This window comes from Trichomycterus rosablanca, chromosome 4, assembly GCF_030014385.1.
Source record: "Trichomycterus rosablanca isolate fTriRos1 chromosome 4, fTriRos1.hap1, whole genome shotgun sequence".
Classification (NCBI taxonomy): domain Eukaryota; kingdom Metazoa; phylum Chordata; class Actinopteri; order Siluriformes; family Trichomycteridae; genus Trichomycterus; species Trichomycterus rosablanca.
In genome coordinates, this window is record NC_085991.1 from 22,596,359 (window position 1) to 22,623,292 (window position 26,934).

At 41.5% G+C, this 26,934-nt stretch overlaps 1 protein-coding gene across 4 annotated transcripts in view; it reads right to left on the minus strand.

The window, feature by feature from the left end:
* Positions 1–666: 666 nt before the first annotated feature.
* Positions 667–26,934, minus strand: part of nfx1 (nuclear transcription factor, X-box binding 1) — a 34,812-nt gene continuing 8,544 nt past the window's right edge. For 3 of the 4 annotated variants that reach the window (XM_062994004.1, XM_062994007.1, XM_062994005.1), the window contains 22 exons: positions 25,887–26,048; positions 25,704–25,781; positions 25,493–25,598; positions 24,740–24,811; positions 24,461–24,600; positions 23,149–23,248; positions 22,745–22,962; positions 22,537–22,634; positions 21,468–21,498; positions 21,294–21,373; positions 21,073–21,181; positions 20,866–20,985; positions 11,882–11,961; positions 9,857–10,087; positions 9,369–9,442; positions 9,060–9,158; positions 8,884–8,925; positions 7,553–7,651; positions 7,074–7,140; positions 6,824–6,969; positions 2,367–2,471; positions 667–863 (listed from right to left, as the gene is read on the minus strand). In XM_062994004.1, the coding sequence (XP_062850074.1) occupies positions 788–863; positions 2,367–2,471; positions 6,824–6,969; positions 7,074–7,140; positions 7,553–7,651; positions 8,884–8,925; positions 9,060–9,158; positions 9,369–9,442; positions 9,857–10,087; positions 11,882–11,961; positions 20,866–20,985; positions 21,073–21,181; positions 21,294–21,373; positions 21,468–21,498; positions 22,537–22,634; positions 22,745–22,962; positions 23,149–23,248; positions 24,461–24,600; positions 24,740–24,811; positions 25,493–25,598; positions 25,704–25,781; positions 25,887–26,048 (2,333 nt within the window). In that variant the 3' untranslated portion in view covers positions 667–787. The remainder of the gene's footprint in view (positions 864–2,366; positions 2,472–6,823; positions 6,970–7,073; positions 7,141–7,552; positions 7,652–8,883; positions 8,926–9,059; positions 9,159–9,368; positions 9,443–9,856; positions 10,088–11,881; positions 11,962–20,865; positions 20,986–21,072; positions 21,182–21,293; positions 21,374–21,467; positions 21,499–22,536; positions 22,635–22,744; positions 22,963–23,148; positions 23,249–24,460; positions 24,601–24,739; positions 24,812–25,492; positions 25,599–25,703; positions 25,782–25,886; positions 26,049–26,934) is intronic. The other variant, XM_062994006.1, reaches the window with a different exon arrangement.

The window sequence follows — 26,934 nt, forward strand, 5'->3', positions numbered from 1 at the left end:
CAAGTTTAAAATGTTAATTTCTTGGCGCCCAGGTGGTGCAGCGGGATATTCCGCGAGCACACCAGTGCTGGGAATCTGAACTCCCCGAGTTTGAATCTCAGCTCTGCTACCGGTCAGCTGGGCAGCCCCTAGTAGGCCCAATTGGCAGTGCAGCAGACAGAAATTGTACACTGGTCTGCTGGGTGGGAAAAGACCGGACTACATATTACATTTTCAGCATTTAGCAGATGCCTTTTATCCAAAGCGATCTACAGTACTGTGACAGTATACAGTCTAAGCAATTGAGGGTTAAGGGCCTCGCTCATGGGCCCAACAGCAGCAACCTGGCAGTGGTGGGGCTTGAACCAGCGACCCTCTGATCACTGGTCCAGTACCTTAACCACTAGGCTACAGCTGGCCCTAAAAGGGGGTGGACCCTGGTTATTAGCCCAAGTGGAGGAACGCAGACTGGTCTCAAAAGCGAATGCACAAGTATGGGTGAATAAGAAGCAGGTGTCAGACAAATATTCCCTCCTTGGACACATTTTTTTGCATTTGGAAAAGAAATCATGATCCAGTGTGTAATACCCCATGCAGCATGTATACTGTCATTAGGTACCAGCTATCAGGTATAAAATTAGCTTTATACAAATCGAAACACACTGCGTAAGTGTTTAAAGACCACAATAATCTGACAGAAGATGCCTTTATTGAAAATGCAGATTGCAGACTCATTAAGTGCCCAGTTTCATTCATATGATTTTCATCACTCTAAGTGACTATTACAGTGATTACATGTCAGTGTTTCTTAATCTTGAACATCAAAGTAATCAATCGAGGGCTCATCTTTCGGATGCTTAGGCCAGGCATTGCTACTGTCAGTCCTGAAAAAACCAAAAAAAAACCCACAAAGTTAAATCATACTACACTGCTGATGTAAAATAATAATAAAAAAGCAAATATGACAACCCCCCAAAGAAACAGTTAAATTCAAAAACTCTCCATGTTTAAATAGTGATGTGATGATTAGTTAAAACTGTTTAACATTTAAATGTTTTGGTATAAAAATATTAGGGCTGCTGCGATTGGTCGATGCATTGTTTTTAAAACTATGTTTATAAATGATCCTTTTTAATTTCTACAACGTTTCTATTCATATAAGCGTTTACATGATTTCCCTCAGCACTACTTGCTGTGTGCATGACCAAGTTGTATTTGGTCCAGTCACTGGTTGCCGGCATTAAGCGCAGTCTTAAAAGATGCCGTCTGCAGCAGAGTCAGAAGCCGATTGTAGAGAGCTTTTAAAGAAAAGCTAAAAGTTTTTCAAGACCTAAATCATCAAAAGTTTGGGAATACTTACAACTGGCACAAAATAAAAATGTGGTTTGTACACTGTGCAAAGCTTTGATGGTACCAGTTAGGGCGCATTTTTACTTCTGCGCGATTAAGAAGCTTAATGAAACAATATAGATCTTGGAATACTGTATTTCTAAGTGGGTTTAGTTGGGGCGCACACTTTGTTGCGTTGGGTTCGCGATGCAGTCACAAAAAAATTACTAATACGGCAGACGAATCCGGAGCAATGAACGGAGTTATTTTCAAATTTGTATAAACGTGTACAAGTGTCATTTATTTGCAAATTCAGGCTTGTCAGTGACAATTTAACTGTTTTCGAAACACGGAGGGTGTTGTGCCACCTCATCCTACTGGTTTGAATGGCATAAGGCTAACTGTGTTAGCTTAGTAAGTAAAAACTGATGTAATCGCTGTATAAGTAGTGTGTTCGAATAACCACATAAGTCGATGTCTTATTAGAATCCTCTCTACTGAGGCAGCTGCCTATGCAGTCAGTAGACAGCAAGGCAGCTCACTAGGTTTTCGAACAGTTGTCATTCCACCTCACAGGATCCATTATCTTTGGTAAGATTCCATTATTGCTCTGCCAAAAATCAATTAAGAAAATTGTCAACTCGCAAAAAAAAAAAAAAAAAAACACCACCACAACAACAAAAAGAACATGTAGGCAGTTTTTTTTGCTTGTTTTAAATTGCATATAGTCCAGGCAGAGCAGTGGACGATGCAACAAATTGCCTTTGGGGGATGATAAAGATATGACAATATGTAAGAACATGCACCAAGCAGTGCTAGAGTAAGTCTTTACTTCTACATTTATTGTTGGTGTTGAGTCCATAATAAACATTTGATGACTGATGTTCATAATATGTGCCCTCTTGTGTATTTTGAACACTAATTTAATCATAAAACAAGTTGTTATCCTACTTATTTTTTACTTTTTATAAACTTTGGTGTAATAAATAAAATATTAAACACTGAATATGATTTTGTTTAACCAGTTAATGTATGTGTTTAAGTCTGGTAGCACGTACTTGCTGCTGTATTGTTTAAAATGGGCAATGGGTGGAGGGGCTCTGGCAGCAGTTTCTCTCTCAATCAGGGCCGTCAAAGTGGAGGTGGGACATGCAGATTTCCCCCTGCACACACACACACACACACACAAAGCATAAGCACATCATAAGCAAACTCAAGAGCAAGGCACAAACCATCATCTCTATTGTTGCTGTGTGTATATAGTGAATATCATAATCCTACTACTGTCATCAAAAATTGCTTAAAGAGGAACAATCATGGTTGAGTATTTTTCAAAGCAGAAGAAGTTGCATAATGTCAAAGCAATTCTGGAGGAAAGCTGGACAAAAGCAGTTATGATGAAACAGGGAACATCACTGTCCAAACCATATTACAAAAAATAATAATGTATTTTATATATTTGGGGTGTGTGGATAGTGTATAACATAGTACATGTGAATGAAACGTGAGGTGAAGCCCCGCATCTGCAAGAATTGAAAGAATAAATCCAAATTTACAAGGTTTAATACAAGGTAGAACAATACTGTCACTAACAATGAGGGGACAATCACAAATATACAAGATGGCCAAAATAATGTTAAGTATGTAACAAATGAAAGACAAAAACAAAAAAAATCTGCAAGCTGGGACGGAGAAAGTGAACAGAACAAGGACAGTGCAGAATAATGAACTTGTTACAATATGACAGGCTGCTCTTGCCGTCTGCGAAAACTCAGTTCTCAAAAAAGAGGAAAGACAGGGAACTCTTAGAATTGTCACGCCACCTCTGGGCAATCCAATGTGAGGCTCAAAATGCCGCAAGTGGGGCATATTAACGCTAACATGACGCGAATGAGAAACTGAAGCATCAATCATCTGCGCCTCCGTGCCCCCTCCGCTGTTTCTCACACAGCATTTACACCGATCAGCCATGACATCAAAACCACCTCCTGGTTTCTACACTCACTGTCCATTTTATCAGCTCCACTCACCATATAGAAGGACTTTGTAGTTCTACAATTACTGACTGTAGTCTATCTGTTTCTCTGCATGCTTTGTTAGCCCCCTTTCACCCTGTTCTTCAATGGTCAGGACTCTCCCAGGACCACCACAGAGCAGGTATTATTTGGATGGTGGATCATTCTCAGCACTGCAGTGACACTGACATGGTGGTGGTGTGTTAGTGTGTGTTGTGCTGGTATGAGTGGATCAGACACAGCAGGGCTCCTGGAGTTTTTAAAACACCTCACTGTCACCAACCAAAAATATCCAGCCAACAGCACCCCGTGGGCAGCGTCCTGTGACCACTGATGACGGTCTAGAAGATGACCAACTCAAACAGCAGCAATAGATGAGCGATCGTCTCTGACTTTACATCTACAAGGTGGACCAACTAGGTAGGAGTGTCTAAAAGTGTGGACAGTGAGTGGACACAGTATTTAAAAACTCCAGCAGCGCTGCTGTGTCTGATCCACTCATACCAGCACAACACACACTAACTAGGGATGTCCCGATCCGATCTCAAAGATCGGAATCGGGGCCGATCAAGGCAATTTTTAACGGTATCGGCTTTACTAATGCCGATCGTAATCCTGATCCTTTGTTTTGTCAGCATGTCCGCTGTGTGAAAAAACTTTAAAATGGAAAGTGAAACAAGTCCAACAGCGAAGTGTAATGTGTGTGAGTCGAGGATCACTCCGGTTTACAAAACAATAACTTTTAATCCGAGTATGAAAACTTCAGGACCATAAAATACAGCTTTCACGAGTTTACGTGTTACGAGACTGCACGACATCTCAGTATCAAGCACTCTGATTGGCTTAGTTACAGTGTATCACAAAAGTGAGTACACCCCTCACATTTCTGCAGATATTTAAGTATATCTTTTCATGGGACAACACTGACAAAATGACACTTTGACACAATGAAAAGTAGTCTGTGTGCAGCTTATATAACAGTGTAAATTTATTCTTCCCTCAAAATAACTCAATATACAGCCATTAATGTCTAAACCACCGGCAACAAAAGTGAGTACACCCCTAAGAGACTACACCCCTAAATGTCCAAATTGAGCACTGCTTGTCATTTTCCCTCCAAAATGTCATGTGATTTGTTAGTGTTACTAGGTCTCAGGTGTGCATAGGGAGCAGGTGTGTTCAATTTAGTAGTACAGCTCTCACACTCTCTCATACTGGTCACTGAAAGTTCCAACACTGCACCTCATGGCAAAGAACTCTCTGAGGATCTTAAAAGACGAATTGTTGCGCTACATGAAGATGGCCAAGGCTACAAGAAGATTGCCAACACCCTGAAACTGAGCTGCAGCACAGTGGCCAAGATCATCCAGCGTTTTAAAAGAGCAGGGTCCACTCAGAACAGACCTCGCGTTGATCGTCCAAAGAAGCTGAGTGCACGTGCTCAGCGTCACATCCAACTGCTGTCTTTGAAAGATAGGCGCAGGAGTGCTGTCAGCATTGCTGCAGAGATTGAAAAGGTGGGGGGTCAGCCTGTCAGTGCTCAGACCATACGCCGCACACTACATCAAATTGGTCTGCATGGCCGTCACCCCAGAAGGAAGCCTCTTCTGAAGTCTCTACACAAGAAAGCCCGCAAACAGTTCGCTGAAGACATGTCAACAAAGGACATGGATTACTGGAACCATGTCCTATGGTCTGATGAGACCAAGATTAATTTGTTTGGTTCAGATGGTCTCAAGCATGTGTGGCGGCAATCAGGTGAGGAGTACAAAGATAAGTGTGTCATGCCTACAGTCAAGCATGGTGGTGGGAATGCCATGGTCTGGGGCTGCATGAGTGCAGCAGGTGTTGGGGAGTTACATTTCATTGAGGGACACATGAACTCCAATATGTACTGTGAAATACTGAAGCAGAGCATGATCCCCTCCCTCCGGAAACTGGGTCGCAGGGCAGTGTTCCAGCATGATAATGACCCCAAACACACCTATAAGACGACCACTGCTTTATTGAAGAGGCTGAGGGTAAAGGTGATGGACTGGCCAAGCATGTCTCCAGACCTAAACCCAATAGAACATCTTTGGGGCATCCTCAAGCGGAAGGTGGAGGAGCGCAAAGTCTCGAATATCTGCCAGCTCCGTGATGTCGTCATGGAGGAGTGGAAAAGCATTCCAGTGGCAACCTGTGAAGCTCTGGTAAACTCCATGCCCAGGAGAGTTAAGGCAGTTCTGGGAAATAATGGTGGCCACACAAAATATTGACACTTCAGGAACTTTCACTAAGGGGTGTACTCACTTTTGTTGCCGGTGGTTTAGACATTAATGGCTGTATATTGAGTTATTTTGAGGGAAGAATAAATTTACACTGTTATATAAGCTGCACACAGACTACTTTTCATTGTGTCAAAGTGTCATTTTGTCAGTGTTGTCCCATGAAAAGATATACTTAAATATCTGCAGAAATGTGAGGGGTGTACTCACTTTTGTGATACACTGTATGTAACCGAGCATCGTAGTGATGCACTTGCTTAATAAAGAAATAAATACACGGTATATTCACAAATTGTCGGGAGCACAACACTTTATTAACTTCTTCTGTTATGGGACCGAATAGCGGACAGCTAGAGACAAGCACGCTATTCCATGCACTATGGAAGCCCCAAAGGGTCAAAACACACACATTTCGCGTAGAAACGTCCATCAAACTGCACTGTGTGAACAGTATTATCTAGTTCTTATCTAGACAATATCTAGAAAAGTATCGGTTTGAGACTCGGTATCGGATCGGGATCAAAATTAATGATCGGGAACAAAAAAACGTGATCAGGACATCCCTAACACTAACACACCACCACCATGTCACTGCAGTGCTGAGAATGATCCACCACCTAAATAATACCTACTCTGTGGTGGTCCTGTGGGGGTCCTGACCATTAAAAAACAGGGTAAAAGCAGGCTAAAAGGTATGTAGAGAAACAGATGGACTACAGTCAGTAATTGTAGAACTACAAAGTGCTTCTATATGGTAAGTGGAGCTGATAAATTGGACAGTAAAAACAAAGAGGTGGTTTTAATGTTATGGCTGATCAGTGTATAAACATCAGTTGCTCGTGTGTTTAATATTTTAACCATTATGCTATAGATGTTCAACCTGTGTAATGCAACAATAATATACTTTACAGCAGTGAATTTGGGTATTGTATTAAAATTCCCCTAATCGTGTAATGTAATCATATAATGTGAAAAAAGATTTTCACATATCACTAGTAGTAAGCAGAATTTAAAGTTTAAAAGGTTTGGATGCAGACCCAGCTAGTGCCGTGCTGGAGAACCTCTGACCCTTAATTTAAATATTTTAGAAGGTTGGACTGTGCTTGTGTACACACGATTAAGCACGATTAGCTCAGGTGTAAAATGGGTCAGTATTTCATCAGTGATTACTGGTCTCATGTTATTATTTAATGATAGCAATTGAATATCACACTCAAAATCGTTTGCACTGACTTGATGGCGGTGATGACAACATTGCGCTTGGGTTCACTATCGTAGCTGTCGCTCTCCACACCATACACCTCTGCCAGCTCGTGGACAATTCTCCGGTGCTCACGCTTCATGGGCTGAAAACTGTGAACTCTCCTTGGTTGTTTACCCTGAAACACACACACACACACAAACACCATCAAATGAGAAACTATAAATATAATAAAATATTTAAAGACTTCCAGGCAAATCTTAAAAGTTGTTTTAAAATTACCTTGTTTGCAAGTTCAACCAGATTTCTGATCTCCTCCTCCACCTCCTTGACAAGCTTGAATTCTTTTCTGTAAGAGAGGAACAGTTTAACAGAAGAAATATGCTGGGCTTATAACAATATGCTAAAAATGTTCTTTTATGTATTAGTTATTATTTACTTTTTTCTCTAATGCCTAGTTCCCACTACACGATTTTTGCCCTGATTTTCGCTCGCCGACTGGTCTGCGCTAGATTTGCCAGCTCGGGAGCAACTCTGCGTTTGCTTGGTGATCGAAACTCGACTTTCAATCGCTATGAGTGAACTACTCAACAACTCAATCCGAGCGGCTCGCCGAGCACATCTAGCTTGTCAAATATATGGAACACGTATCTTGCGTGTAGTGTGAACTTGGCATAAAGGTGACTGAAAAAGATTTGAAATGTATAGGAAGCAGAACACAATCCATTCATTTGCTAACAGGGAGAGAAACTAAGACCAACCTGGCATCTTCTTTGAGGGAGTCACTATATTTGCCAGATGAGGATTTGCTGTTAAATGCATCAACGGTCTGATCAATTTGCAGCGCCTCAGCCAGTCGCCTGTAAAAAAAATAAATAAATAAATAAATTATTTGAAATCGCTAAGCTATGCATATCAAGACATAAAACCCTTCTACTTCCAATATCAGTAGATTAGAATGGTATAGGCTACACTGAGTATCAATAATTTAATTTCTCAGTGTGGTTGGCTACAAGTAGTAAAGCTTTAGTTTATTTTCCAACAGAAAGAGTAAAGCATCCTTTCATCACTTCTTTTTTAATTGAGTAGCTAGCAAATAACTACCAAGCAAATAACTATTTTACACTACAAGACTAGTTTGAACACTACAACAGAAAAGAAGCATATGAAAAAGTATATATGTATAAGCATAAGCAAATAAGTTATACTCATACACATTAAAGTGTATTTTTCCAGTATTGCATAAGAACTAATATTTTTAATGCTGCAAAAAAGGTTTTATTGCAAATTGTGCCTCATTAGTTGTGAAGATGTTATGCTGTTATGTGTGAGAAGTTATGCAGTTATGATCAGAAAAAATATAAATGTATATGTATCTGTATTATGTAATACCTATATTTAAAAAAAAAAAAAAAAAAAAAAACCACAAAGCTATAGTAAACACCTTAAACATCCATTAATACAACTGGTTCAATAATCTATAAATTAAAAGTACATGGAACCACAAATAAGTGCTTGGTGGCACAGCAGTGTTGTTATGTTTAGCCCACCACTGTTGAGATCTGGGTTTGCTATCTCAGGGGTGCTATCGACTGGCTGGGCATCTACAACAGACATGATTCGCTGTGTCTTGTTGGCTGAAGTCCTGTTTCTGGAGACACCGCAACCCAGACTATGATAAAGTGGCTGATGAATATGTCCCACAAATCTCAGGTGGGCCCCAAAGGATTTTACTATGTGCTGTAATAGATATAATTAGGTATTAGGTAAAAGAGAGGCCAGCAGTCACTGGAAAGGAGTTGCAGGCTGACCCAAAAGCAGCATCAAAATTCTTTGACAAATTAGCTTATTCCATCTTGAGAAAGAAGGGTTGCATGTATGATCCCAGGGACACTACATCCACAGTGATAATGTAAAAAAAATAACAAATATTGTACGTTTTTTCCTATATTATTACAGTTGAGATATCTGTTAAGATACATCAAAATTTTTGGACCTACGTTGCAAATGCATTAAATCATGAGGTGCTTAAAGATTCTCAGAATATTGTTTACATGTTCCCTTGAATAATCAGACATCTCAAGTAACTTACCGATTTCTCTCCAGGGTTGCACACTCTTGATCACATTCCAGCCTTTAAAAGACATTCAGCAGACATTTGAATTTAATTTTACCAGCCATGCAACATCTTTATACAACAGTAGGGTGAAAAGTTATTTGAAAAACAGAGAGCCATAAAAGAAGCTAAATTAACTGCTCAGCTGTTACCTGGCCTGTTTCTGATCCTTCTTGGTGAGCTGAGCAATGTTGACCGAGTCTCCCAGCTGCAAATCTGACAACTTGCTTGCCATGGCAATGGCTGCATGTCTGCACAACAAACAGCAAATAAATCTTTTCTTCCATGAGCAAATACTTCGGTTAAATCACTAATAGGTCAGAGATTCTAAACTTATAGATCATCAAAGAGAGATAGTAAAACATGTTACGATTAATGTGTGGAATGTGCTGCTTTTTTAAATATAGTTTAAGGCATCATGTAAAATGTGTCTTTGAACAGTTAGTTAGCAAACTACTGACCTTTGGGAATGGCTAGTCGCCTCTGTGCATGGTATGGTCTCTTTTCTGCGGCCACAATCACACTGAATGGCAACCTAGGAGGTCAAGCACATTTATTCATCTCACATTTTTGTATTTACTTTAAGCAATCTTAAACTGAGCATTATGAAGTATAGTAGTTTAGTGAGCTTGTGTAATAATAGCCATGGTGCTGGTTACAGTCTCAGGGGGTTGATTCCCGGGCTGGGCACACACATATACAGAAGGTGCATGGCGTTACATGAACCTAGTCAATTTGGGGGCAAACATGTGGACAAACGATAAAAGGAATAATCACTTTAACCAATCCTAAACTGACCAATATGAAGTATGAAGATTATATTGATAAAAATAAGATGGTGAGATTGTTAGATAAAAGCTTTTTGAAAGAAATAATTATTAATAAATGCCTTTATTTATTTATTTGTTAGTTAATTCCTTCTTTTACTAGGCTATAGAGAGAGCTCTACCTTGGCAGTGCAGGAGATGTATGGGCAGGGGGAGCCAAAGTGGCACGGGGCATTACAGGGGTGTCCACATTCAGGTCTTGGTTGAGGGCAGGGCTGCTTACACTCCCCTTCAGCTTGGCAATCGCCACGGTGGCATATTTTCTTACAGCAGTGAAAGCCACAGGACAAGGATTGATTACAGACCAAACCACAGGAGATATCTTGCAGGTGACATGGAATATTACTCCTTTGCTGTAAATTAAAAGAAGTAAGAGTAAGAGTAACAAAAAATGCAGACAAATAGGGAAGAGATGCATGTATCATATGTACAGTGTATCACAAAAGTGAGTACACCCCTCACATTTCTGCAAATATTTTATTATATCTTTTCATGGGACAACACTATAGACATGAAACTTGGATATAACTTAGAGTAGTCAGTGTACAGCTTGTATAGCAGTGTAGATTTACTGTCTTCTGAAAATAACTCAACACACAGCCATTAATGTCTAAATAGCTGGCAACATAAGTGAGTACACCCCACAGTGAACATGTCCAAATTGTGCCCAAATGTGCCGTTGTCCCTCCCTGGTGTCATGTGTCAAGGTCCCAGGTGTAAATGGGGAGCAGGGCTGTTAAATTTGGTGTTTTGGGTACAATTCTCTCATACTGGCCACTGGATATTCAACATGGCACCTCATGGCAAAGAACTCTCTGAGGATGTGAGAAATAAAATTGTTGCTCTCCACAAAGATGGCCTGGGCTATAAGAAGATTGCTAACACCCTGAAACTGAGCTACAGCATGGTGGCCAAGGTCATACAGCGGTTTTCCAGGACAGGTTCCACTCGGAACAGGCTTCGCCAGGGTCGACCAAAGAAGTGTTCGGCGTCATATCCAGAGGTTGGCTTTAAAAAATAGACACATGAGTGCTGCCAGCATTGCTGCAGAGGTTGAAGACGTGGGAGGTCAGCCTGTCAGTGCTCAGACCATACGCCGCACACTGCATCAACTCGGTCTGCATGGTCGTCATCCCAGAAGGAAGCTGACGCACAAGAAAGCCCGCAAACAGTTTGCTGAAGACAAGCAGTCCAAGAACATGGATTACTGGAATGCCCTGTGGTCTGACGAGACCAAGATAAACTTGTTTGGCTCAGATGGTGTCCAGCATGTGTGGCGGCGCCCTGGTGAGAAGTACCAAGACAACTGTATCTTGCCTACAGTCAAGCATGGTGGTGGTAGCATCATGGTCTTGGGCTGCATGAGTGTTGCTGGCACTGGGGAGCTGCAGTTCATTGAGGGAAACATGAATTCCAACATGTACTGTGACATTCTGAAACAGAGCATGATCCCCTCCCTTCGAAAACTGGGCCTCATGGCAGTTTTCCAACAGGATAACGACCCCAAACACAACCTCCAAGATGACAACTGCCTTGCTGAGGAAGCTGAAGGTAAAGGTGATGGACTAAACCCAATTGAGCACCTGTGGCGCATCCTCAAGTGGAAGGTGGAGGAGTTCAAGGTGTCTAACATCCACCAGCTCCGGGATGTCATCATGGAGGAGTGGAAGAGGATTCCAGTAGCAACCTGTGCAGCTCTGGTGAATTCCATGCCCAGGAGGGTTAAGGCAGTGCTGGATAATAATGGTGGTCACACAAAATATTGACACTTTGGGCACAATTTGGACATGTTCACTGTGGGGTGTACTTACTTATGTTGCCAGCTATTTAGACATTAATGGCTGTGTGTTGAGTTATTTTCAGAAGACAGTAAATCTACACTGCTATACAAGTTGTACACTGACTACTCTAAATTATATCCAAGTATTATTTCTATAGTGTTGTCCCATGAAAAGATATAATAAAATATCTGCAGAAATGTGAGGGGTGTACTCACTTTTGTGATACACTGTATGTATATGTGTGTGTGTGTTTGTTTATAAGCCATGTAGCTCACACATTCACAAGTTACTTGTATTTACATCAACCAAATCTATGTACATAAATCAAATCTACGTACAGTTAAGTTCATCATATTGTTCTTTTACCTCATGGTTGCCCATGCACCACTTCTTGGTGAGGTAGGTACAAGGAGGACATCTTTCCTCACTGTGGCAAGAGTGGAAAACTGCAAGAGAAACATTAATTTACACACCATTATTATAACTTAAATTTAACATAAAAATATTGCTACATGCGCATGCTCACTACCACTGAGATCTGGGGTTTAAGTCTCAGCGGTGCTATCAGATGTCTGTGAATCTATACAGACATGTCTGGCTGTGTCTGAGGCATTACTTCCTTCCGATGGCCAACACCTAGCTATTGGCAACTAATCAACTGCAGAACTGAATTTTTCTATATATTTAAATATATAAATGTAATTCTTTTATATACAGGATGTGATTTAGCTACATTTTAGGCAGCATTTATTCTGAGCCATTTACAATAGTGCTTCTCTCAGTAAACAATTGCTTACTCCTGTACAAGTAGACTACAGTCTAAGTTCACAAATCTGCTTTTTTTTTTTTTTTTTTTTTAAATAAGGAGACATTAACATTTGATTTAGGGATGTCAATGACTAACCAGTAATTGACAAAGAAGTCATTGTTTGATTAACATACAGTGGACCCTTGAGTTACAAACGGTTTACCATACGAACATTTTGGGTTACGAACGATCTTTTTCAAATTTCGGATTACGAACCGAAATTCACGAAACATGTGACGTCACGACCAAGTTGCCTCCGACCGTCTCTCTCTCTCTCTCTCTCTCTCTCTCTCTCTCTCTCTCTCTCTCTCTCTCTCTCTCTCTCTCTCTCTCTCTATCTATCTATCTATCTATATATACAGTGTATCACAAAAGTGAGTACACCCCTCACATTTCTGCAAATATTTCATTATATCTTTTCATGGGACAACACTATAGACATGAAACTTGGATATAACATAGAGTAGTCAGTGTATAACTTGTATAGCAGTGTAGATTTACTGTCTTCTGAAAATAACTCAACACACAGCCATTAATGTCTAAATGGCTGGCAACATAAGTGAGTACACCCCACAGTGAACATGTCCAAATTGTGCCCAAAGTGTCAATATTTTGTGTGACCACCATTATTATCCAGCACTGCCCTAACCCTCCTGGGCATGGAATTCACCAGAGCTGCACAGGTTGCTACTGGAATCCTCTTCCACTCCTCCATGATGACATCACGGAGCTGGTGGATGTTAGACACCTTGAACTCCTCCACCTTCCACTTGAGGATGCCCCACAGTGCTCAATTGGGTTTAGTCCATCACCTTCAGCTTCAGCTTCCTCAGCAAGGCAGTTGTCATCTTGGAGGTTGTGTTTGGGGTCGTTATCCTGTTGGAAAACTGCCATGAGGCCCAGTTTTCGAAGGGAGGGGATCATGCTCTGTTTCAGAATGTCACAGTACATGTTGGAATTCATGTTTCCCTCAATGAACTGCAGCTCCCCAGTGCCAGCAACACTCATGCAGCCCAAGACCATGATGCTACCACCACCATGCTTGACTGTAGGCAAGATACAGTTGTCTTGGTACTTCTCACCAGGGCGCCGCCACACATGCTGGACACCATCTGAGCCAAACAAGTTTATCTTGGTCTCGTCAGACCACAGGGCATTCCAGTAATCCATGTTCTTGGACTGCTTGTCTTCAGCAAACTGTTTGCGGGCTTTTTTGTGCGTCAGCTTCCTTCTGGGATGACGACCATGCAGACCGAGTTGATGCAGTGTGCGGCGTATGGTCTGAGCACTGACAGGCTGACCTCCCACGTCTTCAACCTCTGCAGCAATGCTGGCAGCACTCATGTGTCTATTTTTTAAAGCCAACCTCTGGATATGACGCCGAACACGTGGACTCAACTTCTTTGGTCGACCCTGGCGAAGCCTGTTCCGAGTGGAACCTGTCCTGGAAAACCGCTGTATGACCTTGGCCACCATGCTGTAGCTCAGTTTCAGGGTGTTAGCAATCTTCTTATAGCCCAGGCTATCTTTGTGGAGAGCAACAATTCTATTTCTCACATCCTCAGAGAGTTCTTTGCCATGAGGTGCCATGTTGAATATCCAGTGGCCAGTATGAGAGAATTGTACCCAAAACACCAAATTTAACAGCCCTGCTCCCCATTTACACCTGGGACCTTGACACATGACACCAGAGAGGGACAACAACACATTTGGGCACAATTTGGACATGTTCACTGTGGGGTGTACTCACTTATGTTGCCAGCTATTTAGACATTAATGGCTGTGTGTTGAGTTCTTTTCAGAAGACAGTAAATCTACACTGCTATACAAGTTGTACACTGACTACTCTAAGTTATATCCAAGTTTCATGTCTATAGTGTTGTCCCATGAAAAGATATAATGAAATATTTGCAGAAATGTGAGGGGTGTACTCACTTTTGTGATACACTGTATATATATATATATATCTATATATATCTATATATCTATATATATCTATATATATATATATATATATATATACAGTGTATCACAAAAGTGAGTACACCCCTCACATTTCTGCAAATATTTTATTATATCTTTTCATGGGACAACACTATAGACATGAAACTTGGATATAACTTAGAGTAGTCAGTGTACAGCTTGTATAGCAGTGTGGATTTACTGTCTTCTGAAAATAACTCAACACACAGCCATTAATGTCTAAATAGCTGGCAACATAAGTGAGTACACCCCACAGTGAACATGTCCAAATTGTGCCCAAAGTGTCAATATTTTGTGTGACCACCATTATTATCACTGCCTTAACCCTCCTGGGCATGGAATTCACCAGAGCTGCACAGGTTGCTACTGGAATCCTCTTCCACTCCTCCATGATGACATCACGGAGCTGGTGGATGTTAGACACCTTGAACTCCTCCACCTTCCACTTGAGGATGCGCCACAGGTGCTCAATTGGGTTTAGTCCATCACCTTTACCTTCAGCTTCCTCAGCAAGGCAGTTGTAATCTTGGAGGTTGTGTTTGGGGTCGTTATCCTGTTGGAAAACTGCCATGAGGCCCAGTTTTCGAAGGGAGGGGATCATGCTCTGTTTCAGAATGTCACAGTACATGTTGGAATTCATGTTTCCCTCAATGAACTGCAGCTCCCCAGTGCCAGCAACACTCATGCAGCCCAAGACCATGATGCTACCACCACCATGCTTGACTGTAGGCAAGATACAGTTGTCTCGGTACTTCTCACCAGGGCGCCGCCACACATGCTGGACACCATCTGAGCCAAACAAGTTTATCTTGGTCTCGTCAGACCACAGGGCATTCCAGTAATCCATGTTCTTGGACTGCTTGTCTTCAGCAAACTGTTTGCGGGCTTTCTTGTGCGTCAGCTTCCTTCTGGGATGACGACCATGCAGACCGAGTTGATGCAGTGTGCGGCGTATGGTCTGAGCACTGACAGGCTGACCTCCCACATCTTCAACCTCTGCAGCAATGCTGGCAGCACTCATGTGTCTATTTTTTAAAGCCAACCTCTGGATATGACGCCAAACACGTGGACTCAACTTATTTGGTCGACCCTGGCGAAGCCTGTTCCGAGTGGAACCTGTCCTGGAAAACCGCTGTATGACCTTGGCCACCATGCTGTAGCTCAGTTTCAGGGTGTTAGCAATCTTCCTATAGCCCAGGCCATCTTTGTGGAGAGCAACAATTCTATTTCTCACATCCTCAGAGAGTTCTTTGCCATGAGGTGCCATGTTGAATATCCAGTGGTCAGTATGAGAGAATTGTACCCAAAACACCAAATTTAACAGCCCTGCTCCCCATTTACACCTGGGACCTTGACACATGACACCAGGGAGGGACAACGACACATTTGGGCACAATTTGGACATGTTCACTGTGGGGTGTACTCACTTATGTTGCCAGCTATTTAGACATGAATGGCTGTGTGTTGAGTTATTTTCAGAAGACAGTAAATCTACACTGCTATACAAGTTGTACACTGACTACTCTAAGTTATATCCAAGTTTTAGTTCTATAGTGTTGTCCCATGAAAAGATATAATGAAATATTTGCAGAAATGTGAGGGGTGTACTCACTTTTGTGATACACTGTATATATATATATATATATCTATATATATCTATATATCTATATATATCTATATATATATATATATATATATACAGTGTATCACAAAAGTGAGTACACCCCTCACATTTCTGCAGATATTTAAGTATATCTTTTCATGGGACAACACTGACAAAATGACACTTTGACACAATAAAAAGTAGTCTGTGTGCAGCTTATATAACAGTGTAAATTTATTCTTCCCTCAAAATAACTCAATATACAGCCATTAATGTCTAAACCACCGGCAACAAAAGTGAGTACACCCCTAAGAGACTACACCCCTAAATGTCCAAATTGAGCACTGCTTATCATTTTCCCTCCAAAATGTCATGTGATTTGTTAGTGTTACTAGGTCTCAGGTGTGCATAGGGAGCAGGTTTGTTCAATTTAGTAGTACAGCTCTCACACTCTCTCATACTGGTCACTGAAAGTTCCAACATGGCACCTCATGGCAAAGAACTCTCTGAGGATCTTAAAAGACGAATTTTTGCGCTACATGAAGATGGCCAAGGCTACAAGAAGATTGCCAACACCCTGAAACTGAGCTGCAGCACAGTGGCCAAGATCATCCAGCGTTTTAAAAGAGCAGGGTCCACTCAGAACAGACCTCACGTTGGTCGTCCAAAGAAGCTGAGTGCACATGCTCAGCGTCACATCCAGCTGCTGTCTTTGAAAGATAGGCGCAGGAGTGCTGTCAGCATTGCTGCAGAGATTGAAAAGGTGGGGGGTCAGCCTGTCAGTGCTCAGACCATACGCCGCACACTACATCAAATTGGTCTCCATGGCTGTCACCCCAGAAGGAAGCCTCTTCTGAAGTCTCTACACAAGAAAGCCTGCAAACAGTTTGCTGAAGACAAGGCAACAAAGGACATGGATTACTGGAACCATGTCCTATGGTCTGATGAGACCAAGATTAATTTGTTTGGTTCAGATGGTCTCAAGCATGTGTGGCGGCAATCAGGTGGGGAGTACAAAGATAAGTGTGTCATGCCTACAGTCAAGCATGGTGGTGGGAATGCCATGGTCTGGGGCTGCATGAGTGCAGCAGGTGTTGGGGAGTTACATTTCATTGAAGGACACATGAACTCCAATATGTACTGTGAAATACTGAAGCAGAGCATGATCCCTTCCCTCCGGAAACTGGGTCGCAGGGCAGTGTTCCAGCATGATAATGACCCCAAACACACCTCTAAGACGACCACTGCTTTATTGAAGAGGCTGAGGGTAAAGGTGATGGACTGGCCAAGCATGTCTCCAGACCTAAACCCAATAGAACATCTTTGGGGCATCCTCAAGCGGAAGGTGGAGGAGCGCAAAGTCTCGAATATCCGCCAGCTCCGTGATGTCGTCATGGAGGAGTGGAAAAGCATTCCAGTGGCAACCTGTGAAGCTCTGGTAAACTCTATGCCCAGGAGAGTTAAGGCAGTTCTGGGAAATAATGGTGGCCACACAAAATATTGACACTTCAGGAACTTTCACTAAGGGGTGTACTCACATTTGTTGCCGGTGGTTTAGACATTAATGGCTGTATATTGAGTTATTTTGAGGGAAGAATAAATTTACACTGTTATATAAGCTGCACACAGACTACTTTTCACTGTGTCAAAGTGTCATTTTGTCAGTGTTGTCCCATGAAAAGATATACTTAAATATCTGCAGAAATGTGAGGGGTGTACTCACTTTTGTGATACACTGTATATATACAGTGTATCACAAAAGTGAGTACACCCCTCACATTTCTGCAAATATTTTATTATATCTTTTCATGGGACAACACTATAGACATAAAACTTAGATATAACTTAGAGTAGTCAGTGTACAACTTGTATAGCAGTGTAGATTTACTGTCTTCTGAAAATAACTCAACACACAGCCATTAATGTCTAAATGGCTGGCAACATAAGTGAGTACACCCCACAGTGAACATGTCCAAATTGTGCCCAAAGTGTCAATATTTTGTGTGACCACCATTATTATCCAGCACTGCCTTAACCCTCCTGGGCATGGAATTCACCAGAGCTGCACAGGTTGCTACTGGAATCCTCTTCCACTCCTCCATGATGACATCACGGAGCTGGTGGATGTTAGACACCTTGAACTCCTCCACCTTCCACTTGAGGATGCGCCACAGGTGCTCAATTGGGTTTAGTCCATCACCTTTACCTTCAGCTTCCTCAGCAAGGCAGTTGTCATCTTGGAGGTTGTGTTTGGGGTCGTTATCCTGTTGGAAAACTGCCATGAGGCCCAGTTTTCGAAGGGAGGGGATCATGCTCTGTTTCAGAATGTCACAGTACATATTGGAATTCATGTTTCCCTCAATGAACTGCAGCTCCCCAGTGCCAGCAACACTCATGCAGCCCAAGACCATGATGCTACCACCACCATGCTTGACTGTAGGCAAGATACAGTTGTCTTGGTACTTCTCACCAGGGCGCCGCTACACATGCTGGACACCATCTGAGCCAAACAAGTTTATCTTGGTCTCGTCAGACCACAGGGCATTCCAGTAATCCATGTTCTTGGACTGCTTGTCTTCAGCAAACTGTTTGCGGGCTTTCTTGTGCGTCAGCTTCCTTCTGGGATGACGACCATGCAGACCGAGTTGATGCAGTGTGCGGCGTATGGTCTGAGCACTGACAGGCTGACCTCCCACGTCTTCAACCTCTGCAGCAATGCTGGCAGCACTCATGTGTCTATTTTTTAAAGCCAACCTCTGGATATGACGCCGAACACGTGGACTCAACTTCTTTGGTCGACCCTGGCGAAGCCTGTTCCGAGTGGAACCTGTCCTGGAAAACCGCTGTATGACCTTGGCCACCATGCTGTAGCTCAGTTTCAGGGTGTTAGCAATCTTCTTATAGCCCAGGCCATCTTTGTGGAGAGCAACAATTCTATTTCTCACATCCTCAGAGAGTTCCTTGCCATGAGGTGCCATGTTGAATATCCAGTGGCCAGTATGGGAGAATTGTACCCAAAACACCAAATTTAACAGCCCTGCTCCCCATTTACACCTGGGACCTTGACACATGACACCAGGGAGGGACAACGACACATTTGGGCACAATTTGGACATGTTCACTGTGGGGTGTACTCACTTATGTTGCCAGCTATTTAGACATTAATGGCTGTGTGTTGAGTTATTTTCAGAAGACAGTAAATCTACACTGCTATACAAGCTGTACACTGACTACTCTAAGTTATATCCAAGTTTCATGTCTATAGTGTTGTCCCATGAAAAGATATAATGAAATATTTGCAGAAATGTGAGGGGTGTACTCACTTTTGTGATACACTGTATATATATATATATATACAGTGAGCGGGAATTCGGACAGCGGACGGTGTTTTTCTGGTGTTTTCTTAATATTTTGTAAAATTCAATATTAAAATGTCCCCAAAGAAGGTGCAAAGAAAATGAACAAATCTATTACATTTGTTGTTGTATAATTACTCCTGCCAGTAGCTGTCACTGTGTTTCAGACAGAGGGGACAGTGATTGAGAGAGAAGAAAGAATTCGGCTCAGTAAAGTATTCTTTCTTTCGTGCAATTACATCTAAAAAATACAACATTATTGAAATAAAGAAGGAAATAATAGAGAAATATGAGAGTTATTGTTGTTTCTAGTAGATACATTTTATAAAAAAAGAAGGAAATGTATTATGGTGTATGGTATGGCACACGTACTGTACTGAAATAGGATCATGTTTTTTATGTACAGTACTACTGTGTATTGTTGTTTATTATTGTTTATTACAGTAATGTCTATTCTATAATTTAAGATTTAAGGGGAAATATAGTTGTATTTATAACAAAAAAAGACCATTAAAGACATTAAAAAGGTTAGGTGGGGTTGGTTTGGGGGGTCTGGCACGGATTAATTCTATTTACATTATTTCTTATGGGCAAAATCGGTTTAACTAACGAACATTTTGACTTAAGTCAAGGGTCTACCGTAATTTTTATTTATTTCAAATATCTGACTCTTGACTTTAATTGAAAGCAAAGCAACAGTAAGGACAGAGTAAAAGCACCAGTTTAAAACACACTCTGACCATGCCCAGTGCATATGCACCAGCTCTGTTTACAAGCTGCATTTGGAGATCTAAACTATTAAATAATAATATAACTATTATATAATTAAAATTATTAGCAGTGAGGCCAGTTTGCATTAGTATGAAGTCAGACCGCATGATAAACTCTAAAAATGTAACACTGTGCAATACAGAGGCTCTGAGGATGTTTAATTCTTGCCAATCAAGCATGAAGTTGTTTAAATCAGGGGTCACCAACCACTGGGCCTCGGACCGGTACTGGTCCTTGGGCTATTTATTACTGTGCCGCACAGAAATAATGAATAATTAGAAATCGCTAGAAAAGCGTTTTTTACTGCTTCTATTTCGGGTGTTATTGTCTTATCGTCACCCCTAGGTGGGAGCAGCGTCTCATTGAAGTGAAAAAAGCTCATTTTACATCGTTTGTGAGCAATATTATTAAATCCTTCCACCCCCGCCAGTCCGTGAAATTATATCTTATATGAAACTGATCCGTGGTGCAAAAAAGGTTGTGAAACACTGATTTAAATGAAACATTTTATTAATTATGATAGACAGACAGGCCCTTAGAGTTTTCCTAAGCCCCAAAAAAGTTCCACCACTCAGGTGTAAGTACAGAGAAAAGCCTTGCCAGTCTTCCTTAAGTTCTGAGGGGTGCATCAGACAAACCAGATGTGTGGCTCCACAGTTAAAATACGAAAAAAAGGAACAAATGGCTGACTAGCCACCCCATAGAAAGAGAATAGTCTCTTTTTTAGTCACCTAGTTTATGTATATTAGTGCAAGAAAATGTGAATATTTACTTTAAAAAGCATTTAGTAAACCAGGCAGTAAAAAAAAAAAAAAGCCTTGCAGGGTACCTGGATGATCACAGTCGTGCTGACGGGAACATGTTTTTTTGCACTCAGGAGGTCTGGTGCCACATGGGATAGGAGGATACATCACTGTTTCACCGCAGTAGCAGGTCAGCTCATCAAAACCTATAGGATAACATAAGCAATTATTATTAAAAGAAATGTGTGGACAGAATGTGATGTAAAAATGTGTTATAAGGAGTAAAGACTCACTGGTTTGCCAGCACTGTTGGCAGTTTCCAAGGTGACACACTTCCAGGCAGCGGTGATGACCACAGTTGAGTTTGTAGCCACAGATTAAAGTGCATTTATGCTCAATGTCCTAATATAAGAGGAAAAAAAGAAAACTGGGTTAAAGAAACAATATATGTGTTTAAAAATCAGTGCTTTCAACAATGCTTGGCTTTGAGTGCAGCCAGTCAGAAGAAACTTACTATGCAGCACAGCTCTCCACATTTGTGTCTGCCACACGAGCGCTTCTTATTGCAACGTTTCTCACAGGTAAACGTCAACTCTTTTAGTCACAGAGAAAACGTGTATGTTTAACAATTATAAATCATATAATAGAATACATAGATAATACATCAAGTTCTACAGATATCCCTTACCTTCACTTTTAACTTCTGCACATGGAACCGCCTGAAAAGAAAAAAGGATTGGACATTATAATATACTCCAGCAATGCACTTTGGTATTGGTAAAGAAACATAATTTAATTGCAAAAACAGTAATGTATTACAGCATCAACGTCATACACAACTCATTTGTATATTCTATACATCATCATCATTTAGAACAACTGCTTTAACCTGGTGGGTCCAGTGCCACCCCTGAAACACTAGACACAACACAGCACATCAAATGCCTATACAGCACGTAAATGCTTGAGCAGCTTTGCTCAAATTAATGTTCGTGTGAATATTCACACCACACAGTCCATGGCTTTAAACAGTGGGACACACAGTGACCACATCAGCACAGCTGAGATTTAAACTCATCCATGTTGCATTTCTCAATACCGTGGTGAACTGCATTGACAACAAGTTTCTCATGAGCCAATGTAGCTATATTGATTATTATGCAATACCGTCTAAGGGCTCGAGGGTCACACACATTTTACTGTGACATTTCTCTTGATTCCCTACATCTTTTCACAATAGTATGTACTGTATGATAAATGATGAAAACCAATTAACAATTTTGTATTGAGAAAAGATGAAAAAAATGGGAAATGGGGTTTGTAGACTACCTTGTTTATTTTTTTCTTGCTAGCTTTGCTATACACAGCTAGCCATCACCACCATCAGAAAAAATATCTGCAGGTGTTCAGAGGTTTTACAACTGGAAATTGTGTCAATTTGTTTGTATAGCACAATAGACTATTTTTATTATTTTATTTATTTAAACTAGTACGTTTTACCTCACATCAATTAACTAGCAAGTTGGCCAAAAAGGCCCAAACTGTACTCACACATGCATTTACATCACTATAGCCAGGGCCAGTCTACAGTTGCCAAACTACCTTCTGCATATTTTTAGGAGGTGGGACAAAACGGAAGGCCACCTTTATACAAAAACGGGTTCTAGTAATTTTAAGAGGAGGCAGGGCATATGTTACATTTTATTCTGTCAAGAAAAGTGCAGACTAAAGTTCTGCAAAACTTATTACAGACTAACCTTGGTCTTAGTTCCACATCTGCACTTAATGGTAGAGGTGAGAGAGCATGGGCCACATCTGTCCTCATGGCAGAGCTTGCTGCACAGATGAACAGTGTCTGCAGCAGGACAGAACCAAAGTATAACTAAATGTATAAAAATCCTACATGATTCTGTTCTGACAAGTACCTAGTATGCATGCATACTATGCATAAACACACACACACACCATCGTCACCACAGGGCAATGGCTTGTTGCAGGTCTTCCCACAGGATGGAATGGGGTCAGTGCAGGTCCTTCTCTCTGAATAGCCCAGCTCCAGCAGCTTAGCCAGGGATGTCTGTCCACATGGACAGCTGCGCACCCGGCTGGGTGATAAAGGGCAAGGCTGACAATCACCAGTGTGACACATCTGCTGGCAGCGGTGAGACTGGCACTCCAGCATTCTGGAGATACAGACGAGGGTTGGGAAGCATTTTAGAGCTAATGCACTTTAATTAAGCTAGTGTACACAAATCACAAAGAGTGTAATATCCAAACACTTGATACTTTCAAACCTCTTACAGTTACACTGATATATTCTACTTGTGTATTTTCAGCTATGAATTAAGGAAAAAAAAAAGAAAACTTACTTTCCACATGGTTTATGACAGGAGAAATGTCCAGACCCATCAAAATTTTCCCTGTCAGTTCCACACGCCACCTCTCTGTGCACCACTCCACAGTAACACACTAGGTTACACAGACAATCACACTCAGGGTGTGTAAACTACAACTTAATTAGACCGAAATTAGAATATGCAGAAAGACACAGTGTTCACTGATGCATTGATGTGGCTTGGACATTAATGACATAAGCGGCCCTTTTTACTTTTAAATGATGAGTATGGTCAAATTCATTTGCAATCTGGGCACACCAAAATCCTAGCAATAATCATCAATTATATTTTTGCCATATCAACATCACAGTGTGTATATCTTGCATATGGGACAACAGAAGTTGGCAGCAAAAACTAGTGTGTGCATAATATATTAGTAACAAAGCAGTCTGAGGTATTTATTTTTTAACTGCTTCTATGATATAATTGGAGCAGGTTTTGGGGGCTGAGGGTTGTATATACACTGATCAAAAAATAGGAAATGCTTAGTAAATAACAGTATAATACCATGACAATTGAACTTCAGGGATATCTATCTGTCCAGTTAGGAAGCACAAGCAACTTTGAATCAATTTCACCTGCTTTGGTGCAAATAAAAGTGACAACAGGTGCACAGGAGAAGCAACAGAAAGACCTCCAACCTCCAATGAGGCACTGGTTTGGCCACAGACTATTATTCTCTCCTTATCCTTTTCTGATTTAATCTAGTTTTGCATTTACTTAGTGTCCTTGTCACTACTGGTAGAGGCTCCTCCAGAATGCCACATCCACATGTGTCATCACCAGAAAATCTCCCAGCACAGTCTTGAATTGGAGGAGATACCAGGACACAGGCTGTTACATGAGGAGAGCTGGACAGGGCCGTAGAAGGGCATCAGCCCAGTAGCAGGACCAGTACCTGCTCTTTTGTATAGGGTGGAACAGGAGGAGAACTTCCAGAGCCCTATAAAATGACCTTTAGTGGGCTACTGGTGTGAGTGTTTCCGACCAAACTGTCATGCAAATGCCACCAAGTAGTGCCACAGACCGTCCAGGAGCTTACTGATGCCCTGGTCCAAACACCCAGAACACAATCTGTCATCTCAGCAGGAGCCTGGCCACACGTTGCTGGGAGTGCATACAGACACGTGGGGGCATACAAACTACTGAGTCACTTTATGAGTTACTGTGAGGAAATTCCTGCAAACTGGAGTCTGAGATTTAAAATTTGTACTTTGATTTTCATATTTTCATATTTTATATATGTTTATATAAAAACATTTTCCTGACACAGCTGTTCACAAACCTTGCTGGACGCGGACCTGGCATGGCTGGCACTGGCCCTGGTGGCAAATCTCTGAACAGGAGTGCTCAGCACAGTTCAGCTGAGCACCACACACTTGCTCACATCGCAAGGCTCCTGTCTGACTGCAGCGCACCTGCTTACTACACACACACACACACACACACACACACACACACACACACACACACACACACACACACACACACACACACACACACAAGAGAATGTCAGAAAAAATGTAATAGTTGGCTCACTGGTGCAGTTTAGAACATTTATTACCTTGTTCTTCCACAAATGCAGGATTTTGTGACAAAAGCTGGGCACTGTGGGCACGGGCCTGGATGACATAAACTGCAGACAAAAAATTACCACATTATTTACCAGAATGCTGTTACACAGTCACAACAGAACTATCTTGCATTATATAGAACAATATAATTGGTTCATTTGATGGCAAATAATGTGATTTTTAAAAGCTTTGAAATTAGCCACTCAGGTGGTGCAGCGGTAAAATATGCTAGAACACCAGAGCTGGGATTTCGAATACATTGTATCGAATCACAGCTCTGCCATCCGGCTGGGCGACTATATGAACGTTTGGCTGTTGTTCATCCAGGGAAGGAAGCCAGGGATAGGGACCTCATAACCTCTACTAGCTGCTTGATGGCGTCTGCACGGAGTTGGAAAATAATGCTGATCAGGGTGTGGCTCTCCGTGCGCAAGGCTGATCCGCATATGAACTCGCCTCGTGCAGGTGAAAAGATGCAGTCGGATGCTCGTGTGTCGTAGGGGGCGTGTCAGTTTGCACTCCTCAAGTGGGGCGGGGGTCAGCACCAGTAGAGAGGAAGCATAATGCAATTGGGTAAAAATTGGACGCGCTAAAAATTGGGAAAAAAAGGGGAAAAACTGCATAAAAATGTTTATGTCTATATGTTAACCTGCCATTACTTATACCAGTGGATTGAATTGGACTAAAAATGCATCAAATTCAATCAGACAATACTAGTTCAAGGACGGTCAAATCATTCTTACATATTGCAGCGATGATTGCAGTCCTCCCCAGTCCTTTTCTTGCCACAAATTTCACCACAGCTGTGTGGAATCTCATTGCGCTGATGCTCTGGATTGGTAACCTTCCCTGTTAATTCAAATGTAAAAGGATGCAATTAACATACGCATAACCTAAACCCATTTCAGTCAGCTGTGTGTATGGATTTTTAGATTAAAAACAGTGGCTTCTTACCACAAAAGCAGATATACGAGCTTGGAAGCTGAATGGACACATTTTGGCAAGCCGGACAACGCCAGCCCTGACCACTCTCTGCAAAACATAAGCATGATAGGGAGAACAATTCACTTTATTTTCTCCTGATATTAGAAGCTCATGTGAAATGTATAACAGGTCACACTGCATAACACACAGTACCATCAGCCTGGGAGGCAGGCGAGCGAGCCCACTTCTTAATGCAGTTTAGGTGGAAGACGTGGAAGCAGCTGTGACAGCTCCAAACGGGTGCCATCAGACGGATTATATCACAACACACCATACACTCGTACTTCTCCTCAGTCAGCTGCTCAATCAGGCAGCCTGCACACAAACACATGCACTTATTAAAGTTCGATAACAATAATAATCATCATTACACTGCAAATTTAGAAGTCATTCTGTCATTAATTTGTACTATTAATAATATATAAAACAAAACTTAATTCACATTGCACCCACAAGTGCAGGGCATACCAGCACAAAAATGTTTACTTATGGGGAATTAGACCATAATGTGAATATAATAAAATAAAAAAGAAAGGGTAAACCATAAACAATCCCACCAACATTAAAACATAAAAAATAAACAGCTTAATACACTCTTTTAAAAAAACAAAAGTGTAAAACAGAACTGAACACAAACACAATGTGTACACAACTTTTACAATGACACAAACCTGCACTTTGCAATAGGAAATGGGCTTTTTAACTAATATGTGATTGAAAAGAGAGTTTGGAGTGGAGGGAGTTACTGTAAAACCATCCAGAGTAAGAAAAAGATCTGTAGTCTTGACTAGAGAAGCCTTGGGCCCTAGGCAGCATCACTTTAGTTTTACTGCAGTTCAACTCAAAAACGACATCCAGTGTTTAATATGATGTTTGTTTTGTTTGTTTATTAGGATTTTAACGTCATGTTTTACACTTTGGTTTCATTCATGACAGGAACAGTAGTTACTCATTACACAAAGTTCATCAGTTCACACAAGGTTACATCGAACACAGTCATGGACAATTTTGTATCTCCAATTTACCTCACCTGCATGTCTTTGGACTGTGGGAGGAAACCGGAGCTCCCGGAGGAAACCCACGCAGACATGGGGAGAACATGCAAACTCCACACAGAAAGGACCCGGACCGCCCCACCTGGGGATCGAACCCAGGACCTTCTTGCTGTCAGGCGACAGTGCTACCCACTTAGCCACCGTGC